This window comes from Centruroides vittatus, unplaced genomic scaffold (genome assembly GCF_030686945.1).
Source record: "Centruroides vittatus isolate TY-2023 unplaced genomic scaffold, ASM3068694v2 contig_3175, whole genome shotgun sequence".
NCBI classification, from domain to species: Eukaryota; Metazoa; Arthropoda; class Arachnida; order Scorpiones; family Buthidae; genus Centruroides; species Centruroides vittatus.
The window spans coordinates 1132069-1142002 of record NW_027122041.1 but is presented as its reverse complement, the minus strand read 5'-3'; the positions used below and the strand labels follow the sequence as shown (position 1 = coordinate 1142002).

The following is a 9934-nucleotide window of genomic DNA, read 5'->3' as shown; positions in this document are numbered from 1 at the left end:
GCTCAGAATAGATCCCTAGAACCTAAGATCCATCTCAAATGCACAAATGCAGAATTTCAATCTCTTCATACTTGTGATTAGAATATTGGTCAGTGTTTATTGTATTGATAATTTCATCTCAAGTCAGGAAAACATAAGAATTTGATAAAAACAATTTTTATTTATATTGAGTACTCATAAACCAAAATCATGCTACACAAGTGTAAGATGTATTTGTTGCTCTCAACTAGATGTCTTTTTTAAATTGAAACTTTTGTCATAAAATTTTCATGTCCTCCAATTTTGTTACCTTAAATGACAACAAAGTAACCAAACCATTAAGAGAAACAGAAATCAATTGGTTTTGTAAAAAGTTTCAAAAATGGGCTAATTATTGATTTTGCACAATATTGCCTTTTTATGTTGATGGATTAATATGTTTTGATTTTAAAAATGCTACAAATAAAGCAATTGTATAAGTTTTCATATTAATCCAGGTGGAATAAAACTGAAAATGACATGCTATTTGATAATATCCTTCAGTCAGTACTAACATTTTAGATGTTTCCATTAGTAACATTCTTGCTAGTCCTCAATGTTTTACAAAATAGCTGAAGGAGCAAAAATATCTTTTAGTATCAGAAAATTTCAATTAATTATGGATGCAATTAATAGCAACAAAATGTGCTTCCTTTATCATTAACCTGCTACAAAAATAAATTGTATACAGGATTTTGTTAATTAAGGAAATTTAAAATCCAATCATCACAATGACAAGTGGAGAGAAAGACAAATTAATGACAGTAGAAATAGTTAACATATTTTGATCATTTTGTTTTGAGTGGAAAGATGGAATTAGATTTTAAAAAAAAATTATTTCAATATTTGTACAAGTTTGACAAATGAAAATTTTGAAGAAATTAAGCTTGTCTGTTATATGACAATATGTTGCCCAGTAAAGCTGCTGGAGGTTGCTTTAAGCAAGTCCACCTTTCGAAGAAACAGTTTCACTGCAGCTTTACTTCTAAATCTTTCAGCTTTATATAAAGCAAATTATTCAATCAGAAATTAAGCAAAATTGTAGCTGATGTTAAAAAGTTATATCTTTGGAAGCATGTATTTACCAGTCAAATACTTTGCTGTTCACAACAGCCATTTTAAATTTTTTCTTCAATACAGAAATATCGAAGAAAAAATTTCTGAACCTTTCTGCACTAGAATTGCAGTGGCTAGCTTGAAAGTACAAGGTCTAAAATGCCAAACAACCATTGGACCAAAATTCATAAAAATATTAATATATTAATATTTAAAATATATCATATATTAATATTTAAAAAATTTATCAAATTATAAATGGACTTTCTGACTACAAAACAAAACTTATAATTTCAACAACAACACAGTATAAAACTCAAATAGTTCAAATTCAGTATTTACAATAATGAACTGATTACTAGTACAATTTACAAAATTAAATTATTCAAAATCTCAACCTAATTAGATAAAAGAACCTAGCAGAAGCAACACCCTTAATCAGCACCAAATCATTTACAATTATGAATAGCTTGCAATTCCATAGCTATACACTAATCAAGTGTAATTTCAAAACTTAACTACCATAGACTTCTAATGTTTCTAACATTATGAATACAATGATATAAAGAAATATTAAAATTAATCATTATTCATTTAAATGTTTGTTAAATAACAGTAAAAGAATATTTGAATATATTCTTTTTTAATGTCTGCAATGATAGAAAAATTCAACTAAACAAATTTTTAATCACATATTTAAAAGCTGAAAATGTTATTTCCAGCTTTTAAATATATGATTAACAAGGAATTAAAGTTTGATTTTATGTTTTAACAAAATTAGAGACAAGTTACATACAGAATCAAATATACAGTCTTATGTATCTGATTCTGATGATACATTTAAATATCGATTTATAATTATTAATTACATTTAATGTTAAAAAGTATTCTTACACACAATTAAAATGTTCACTTGTTCCTCTGTTTGAAACAATTAACATATTTATATACAACATAAAACTTAATTTTATTATAGGAATTAACAATTTAATTAAATTAAAAAATTTTAAATACAACCAGTTATTAAATTTATTTACCTTAGTTCGGCCTCTTGTTTTCTTTCTTGACCGATATGATTTTTCTTTATCATTTTTTATTTTTTCCCAATAAGATTGTTCTTCAATTCCTAAAAGAAATAGATAGTTTTTATTTTATTTGAAAGTTTTTAACACTTCTCAATATTTTATTAAAAAATTCTGAGAACAAGTACAGTACTTAAAAGCAAATGCCATTGATTTTGTTTGCCAGGACCAATGTCTCAACAATTGTCATAAGAATTCTGTCTTTGGGATGGATATTTGTCAAATTTTAATGTTATTTATAAGGGATGTACTATTAAGCATATGTCACTGCTTGTAAAATTAAAAATTCACAAATAACTCATGTTTCAAGTAGAAATAAAGCTCTCTTAAATTTAAATTGCACTATAAATCTAGTGTCCAGTGTCAGTAATATATACACTGCATGAATGTTTTTGGGGTCGTCCTGAGTCCTACTTTCTTAAATTTGGTAATATAACATAAAAATTTTAATTATATAATAAAAGTAATTCTAATTAAAGAAAATTCTGGAGACGTCATGCTTTACATTATCCATTTCCAATTCTATATTTAATTAGTTAAAATTGTTAAAAGATAATAAAATGCAAACTGTTTTTCTATTAAAAAGTAAGCAATTTTGTAAGTACAGGTACACACTGTATAACAACAGACTGCATATATGAAGAAGGTCCCATAAGATTATAATGGAGCTGAAAAATTCATAGCTGCCATAACAGCATGTGATGGCAGTAGCATTGTGTGAAAATACATAAAGTGTGTCCAAAAATATTTCATGGAATGAAGTATTTTCAGAAAGATTCTGAATAATAAATACTAATTTATTATAAATACAAAATGAATATAATTTACAAAATTTTAAATATCAAAATATGAAATACCATATTTAACTGTACCTTTTCTATTTTTAGATACATAAATACTTATTATTGTTTTACATATAGTCTATATTAATAGTAGATTATACAATAATGTTAAGTTTATGTAAAGTACACTCTACAATGTCTGATTAACAATGTACTACTCAGAATGTATCTCCTTAATTAAAAACTCATGTTTGTACTTTGAAATGCTATCATAAATCAAACAGATCTAAATTAAAAATACACAAGATTATGTGCATTTGCATTGTACAAAGTTGTAAAATAGGTGTAAATAGGGAAAGCTGTTATTTTGTTAATCTTAAGAAAAATTTATTGTTAAAAATAAATTTATTACATACACTAATAAAACTATTGATCATTCATCATCATTCAAAGAAAAGTAATATTTTTCTCCTTTTCCATAAAATATTCTAATTAATGATTTAGAAGGTCAAGTGGCTAAACTGATTTATACACTATTAATAATACATTGTCACCAAATAGATACTTTGTCAGTCAGACTTTTGTACAATGGAGAAAGGAAAGCCATGCTGATGTTTTAAAACTATGCAAATGGTAAAAGTGCTTGTGAATCTATTTCATTCTAGGACTTTTTTTAAAGTAAGTAATCTCCATTTTTTTTTTCTGCTTTAAACTTTGTTCAATGCAATGCTAATGCAAGAATAATGGTTAAGCAAGAAGTTTATAGCAATATAACATTCTTGCAAAAGCAAAACAATGAAGGAGTGACAAATAAAATAGATTTTCTCTCTCACTCATTGGAGAGAAAATCTTTCTCTTACAAACATCTGCACTGTTTGATTTTTGTCATAATTTGAAGTTCTTGCTATATACTGTGTTTGCACATTAGCTCTTCACCTTGTTTACAGTATGTGTATGATTCAAACATGACATCTTTACAACATATGGGTGAAAAGAAAAATGAGTGAACTTTCTTAGACAAAAGTTAATTCATTCATTTATGGCTTTTCCTAAATTATGGCATAGTTATTTAAAAAATCGTTAAAATAGAGATAGTAAATGTTAATAGTAATCTAGTCTCACAAACACACACACAGACACTTTTACTCACTACTTCCAGCACCAATGTTTAATAAATGTTAGATAAATGGATGGAATTTTTGGCTGTTTTAGTGGCTGTCCTCAAGTTACAGAATCTTTTTCACACCTATTAAATGAGCTGCACAAATTCATTTAATAGATGTGAAAAAGTTTTTGTACATTAAATAAAAGAATTTTTTAAACACTTTTTACAAAAAATTTGAATGAACATAAATATTTGAAATATGGAGTATTCTACATTTCAATGCTATTAAATAGATTAAAATTTAAAAGTTTTTAAACCTACTTTATTTAACATCATTGGAATGTAGAATGCCCCATATTTCATATATTTATGTTTGTTCAAATTTTTTGTAAAATGTTCATTTAAAAAAATTCTTTTATCAAATGTATAAGCTCATTTAAAGGGTATGAAAAAGTTTTTGTAACCTGAAGAGCAGTGGCATGCTGTCATTGGAAGCGGTGGAAGCGCCGCATCCACCTTCCAATGATCTTCCCTTGTATTTTCTAAAAATATAAATTTTCATATTTTAACGTACTTTGAACGTTAAAATATGAAAATTTAGAATTATAATACTTTGAATTAATTATGTATTAAATATACAATACTTTGAATTAATTAAAATAATTATTTTATTATAACTGCATTATGTAACTTATTAAAAAATTCTATACTATATGTGAAAAAAACGATAAGATTGCTATTGTATATTCAAATGTCAGTGGCGGAATGGAAGCGCTTCCGAGACAGCTTTCACCGCGAGAATAACTGAATGGTGTAAAGCAGCCAGAGGGCATTGGCGCATGCGCTTTACAGAGCACCAACCTCAGCCGGTTTAGGTGGTGGAAGCTACATACGTGTAACGCTTCCAACAATTCTATCCCTTAGCTACTGGCAGGGAGTTATCTGACTAAGTGAATTGTTTAAGATTTAAAAAGTAAAGAGTATTCAATGTTATTTTTATGTACTGTACTTTTTTTGCAAAGTTATATTTAATTACAGTATAATTAAAAGAAAATTATAATTATATTGACAGATTTTCAGACATAAAATCTTTAGAATTTTTATCACTTTTAGATGTTTTTCATAATATTAAAATTATTAACAATTTTTCCAAGCTTGTTTTAATTCTTTAAATTAAGTAAATTTTATGGGAAATTTTTTGATTTATCTAAATTACGTAGCGAATCGCAATATTTATATTCGTGTCCGGACTATATTGACAAATAACTCTTAGACATAAAATATTATAATTAATGTTGATCCGAACAAAGACATACTAAAAGAATTATATGATTTAATATCGTTAATTTTTACGGTACCATCTACCAGTGCGTCTGTTGAGCGCAGTTTTTTGACCACGGAGCGAATTCATACATTGGCCAGGAACACGCGGTCGGAGGAAAAATTGTGGTCGCTAGCGTTGCTTTCGATAGAAAAAGAGCTTTTAAATACGTTGACGGAGTCGACGACCGGAGACTTTTATGATAAAGTAATTAACGACTTTGCGGAAAAAATCGCCGAATAGAATTAGTTTATAAAAAATTTTAAAAAAAGTTTTTCTATCATTGTTCGTATTATATCAATTTGTATTATGTATGTATTATTTGTATTTTAGAACTAAAATACATAAATTGTTTATTTTTGTCATTTCCAGTATTTGTTTAAAACTTTTATGGAAATGTGAGGTTCCAGACAGGTCCGAACCGTCACGAAAGACACGAAAAAACAGTTAATTTAGAGAAAAATGTATTAGTTTAAAAAAACATAGGTAAAAGTCGTTTGTAGTCGGACACCCATTGTTTATATCAAACTGCCAGGCAGAAACCATAAATCGCGGAAGGAAGTCGTTCTATGATCGGTGGAAGATCGAATTCATCTTCGATTTTGACTTTTCTCACTCTCCAGGTAAGAGTCTCGTTACGTTTAGTAATGAGGGACCAACCACTCGGAAAGCGTGATTGACGGAGAACGACCAATCAAAATGGATGAAAGAAAGAACGGAGATTGATATAATCCCCGACAATCGAAGACATTTGCACTTGGTTAACGTTCTGAATAACCAAAACGCCGTGTGTCAACGCTGAAAAAAAAAAAACAATTTCTCGTCTATTGTGCTAACCTGTAACCCGTGCCACTTCGGACTTAGACCGTGTCCCGACGCCAATGGACGAAGTCTCTCCGTGCCTTACAGACTTGTCAAAGCCACTGTCCCAGGGCCACCTTCGATCGACCATCGAAGAACCACATCGACGCCCAGAATGTCCGTATGGCTGATTGTCCTAAAGCAAACTATTTTGTACATAGTATATGTTTATTTTATGTTAAAATAAACAGTTTTTGTCAGCTACTTGTCGTCTTTGTCTGTACAGCCACCACCCATGTACGAATGGACCCTAGACCATTACTGACGCGCAATTAACTGATTACCCCTGGAAGTCGGCTTCTCACAGAAACACAGCTTCCCTATCATCAAATGTCACGGCACGCCACTGCTGAAGAGGACCATTAAATTGGCCAAAAATGTTTGTTTCCTTCCACTTATCTACCATTTATTAAACATTGGCACTGGAAGTAGTAAGTAAAAGTGTCTGTATGTGTTTGTTGAACTGTTCTACCTTTTAAGAGTTATCTTCAACCCAGTTTCTACACTCAAACAAATTCATGCTAATGCATGACAACATTAGTGAGAATAATAAATGAGAAAACAAAAAATACCATAATCTGATGTCATCACATTTGCTTGCATGTTAAAATTCTGTACCAGAAAATTTGTTTTCTCATGTCTGCATGATATGTCTGTAGACTAAAGGTCAATTTGTAGTCTAATGGCAGAATTTTGCTACAATAACAAAGTTCACAAAATTCCACTATGTTTGCTGTCCTCTGCTCTACTAGATATCAAACTATAGGTGCACACTTCTGGTCTAGCAACACAACTCCAAAACTGAACAATATTTAATATTGACATTTGATGCCAATGCTATGCTGTGCCAAGTTAGCCATTGGCCAGAATTTAACTATAAACCAGATATGCTTGTCAACCCCAGTGGCAGCTAGCAACCTTAAAATTCAACACTACTACTGAACTATAAACCAGCCTTTAGCTAATTTATTTAGCCAGTTTTCTTACTTAAATGGTAACTTTGTGTTCCTAAGAGAATTGCTACTTATTCTGAGATAAAATTGTAAAATTGCTATTACAAATAAATTGTAACTGCTAATAAAATAGTATTTTGAGTAGTGTGAAAGGAAAAAGAATTAGAAATTAATTAACTCTAATTTTGTTTTTTTTTTATAACAGTGATATTGTCTATAATTTGAAATAATTTTACAGTAAATTTTAGAATTTGCAATAATTAATTTACTGATATCCACATATCATTATTATACCTGTTAATAAATCCATTTGTCCAATATCTTCCTGACTGTTTTGTAAAATTTTTGTGGCGTCTTCCGCTGATTGACAACGTATGTAAGCCATTGTAGTATCTTTATTTACATCAACATAGGCAACATTTCCCAATTGATTTATCTTTGCCTATTAAATTTTAAAAAATTCTTATGATAATTAATTAATCATTTTAAATATTTAAATATAATTACTAAGTAATAAAGTTAATCTGACTCTACATTTTTAAATTAATAATTGTTAAATTTGGCCAATTTAATTATTACCTTAAAATTTGTATTCAGTTACTTTTGATAGATATTAATTTACTTTTGTTAATTAAATTAATATCAGATGTTGACTGTTTAAAGTCAAAAATTCTTAATAATTTAAAAACAAACTTACTTTGAATTTTGAAACTTCGGTAATTGGATTTTCACAGTTTACTTTTATAATAACTCCTGGCTGATAATTCAAAGTATTTTTACATTTTATATCTTCTTCCACTTTATTAATTTTGTCGATTTCTTCATTTATCTGTTCAGTTTTATTATTGTTATTTACCTTAGAATTATTATTCAAGAATAATTTCTGTTTTACTTCTGCCATTGCTTTTTTTTGTAAAGATAAATATTTATTTTTCCAACTTTTCCATTCTCTCCTAAAATAAAAAGTTTTACTCAGAATTGCCTGGTATATAATCCATTAGATATAGATTATAATATATATGGTAATAACAGTGCATAAATAGAATAAATTGTTATATAATACAGTATATTTATTTTAAACTTCAACTCATCATAACATTTGAGTGTTATAATTTGATGCAATCATTATTCATTAGTAGTGGTTTTTAAAATTTGTATAATCTAGTTAATCTAGATTATACAAATTTTAAATTTGTTGCTAGAAAATTAAAGTGTATTGATATATTTTGAACCATAATCCAGTTTGATACTCATTTATTCTAGCCAAATGGCATCACTGACCAAACAATACAGGAAGTTAAGATTCATGAATACTGACTGATTCTTTTAAATTTAAGAAGATTCTAATAAATGTTTTTATGATTTTGAATGAATTGAAGATAAATAAAAATGTTTGAAGGCACTTTGAATCTGTTTTTACTTCACTAAAGCAATTGACTATTACTTTCCTAAAAGCTTAGTTCTTGTAAAAAACATTTTAAAAAATAAAAATAAAAGTTAATGTAAATAGGCTATTTTTAATTTTTGGCATTTTCATCTAAATTTACAAACAATAAATTTATAATTTCAGATAAAATTTGGAACATCTTTTATTTACAGCAAACACTTATTGGAAATAAAATATAATACAGAATACTCAATTTAACTTCTTGTTATCATCTCTTAAATATAAAGTAGAATATTAGATTTAATTTCTTATATAAATTAAGATATACAGTAGACCCCCTATAACACGGGTTCGTATAACACGGTAAAAAAAATTGTGATTGTGTTCGTATAACACGCTAAAAGAAACTTGTATAGCACAGTAAAATGTCATCGCCGACTCGTGTCACAGGATTGGTCAAATCTGGACCAATAGTGGACATTGCATGAACCGTTGAGTTTAAACAAACAGTGGACCTACTAAAAACCATTTATTATTTAACAGCCATAAAAATTATATTTGTATTAATGATGTCTCCAAAGTTCAATGAATTTTTCACAGAAAAATAACTTATCAGGAAACATGCGCCCTCCATTTGATGAGCCGCTCCATGATGAAAACAAGCTTAAGCAATGGCATCATTGAACGATGCACACTCGTAAGTAATCCTACAATTTTTTGTTTATAGCATAGTTTATATAGATTATTCCCAAAAAATTATACGTGATTTGGAAATGTTGAGTCAAATTAGTCTAGAATTGATTAATTTTATGGAAGAAAATCTTTCAAACAGCCATAGCCCTAAAATGCACACGTGCCGGGCTGTGATTGGCTCATGTATTTAAGTGACTCGTACGACACGGACTTCATATAACACGGAATGTATCTACCGTGTTATGGGGGGGGGTCTACTGTACTCTGAAGATTCAATGTAACATTTGATAACATGGACAATAATGTCCAAAAATTTCATATACATTATATTGTATTTTTATAGATTTTGTAGTAGTGTCTAAGAAAGATACTGTAGAAATTTTTTGAATCCTAGAAATAAAGATTTTTTTAAATCAAATTTGAGAAATGTAGAACTAGGAGTGAACCTTTGACTGTTTCATAAGTGACTTTGTATTGTATTGAGTAGCATTAAATTATATCTATAGTGTACATATAAAAATTACAATATTTAATACTTTACTTTGACATAACTCTTAAAGCTAAATCATCAATTTCAATTTCCTGCTTTGCCTTCTTCTTATGTTTATCTCTTTTCCTATGTTTCTTCTTTTTATGTTTTTCAGACTTCAATAACTCCTATTAGTGATTAAAAAAT

The 9934-nt window shown here is 28.2% G+C and overlaps 1 protein-coding gene across 1 annotated transcript in view; it reads right to left on the bottom strand.

Annotated features, from left to right (window-relative positions):
* Positions 1-9934, bottom strand: part of Larp7 (La related protein 7) — a 28790-nt gene that overhangs the window by 1638 nt on the left and 17218 nt on the right. Inside the window, exons 7-10 of the mRNA XM_067268190.1 lie at positions 9800-9915; positions 7876-8131; positions 7473-7620; positions 2112-2200 (exon numbers count right to left, since the gene is read on the bottom strand). Of these exons, the coding sequence (XP_067124291.1) occupies positions 2112-2200; positions 7473-7620; positions 7876-8131; positions 9800-9915 (609 nt within the window). The remainder of the gene's footprint in view (positions 1-2111; positions 2201-7472; positions 7621-7875; positions 8132-9799; positions 9916-9934) is intronic.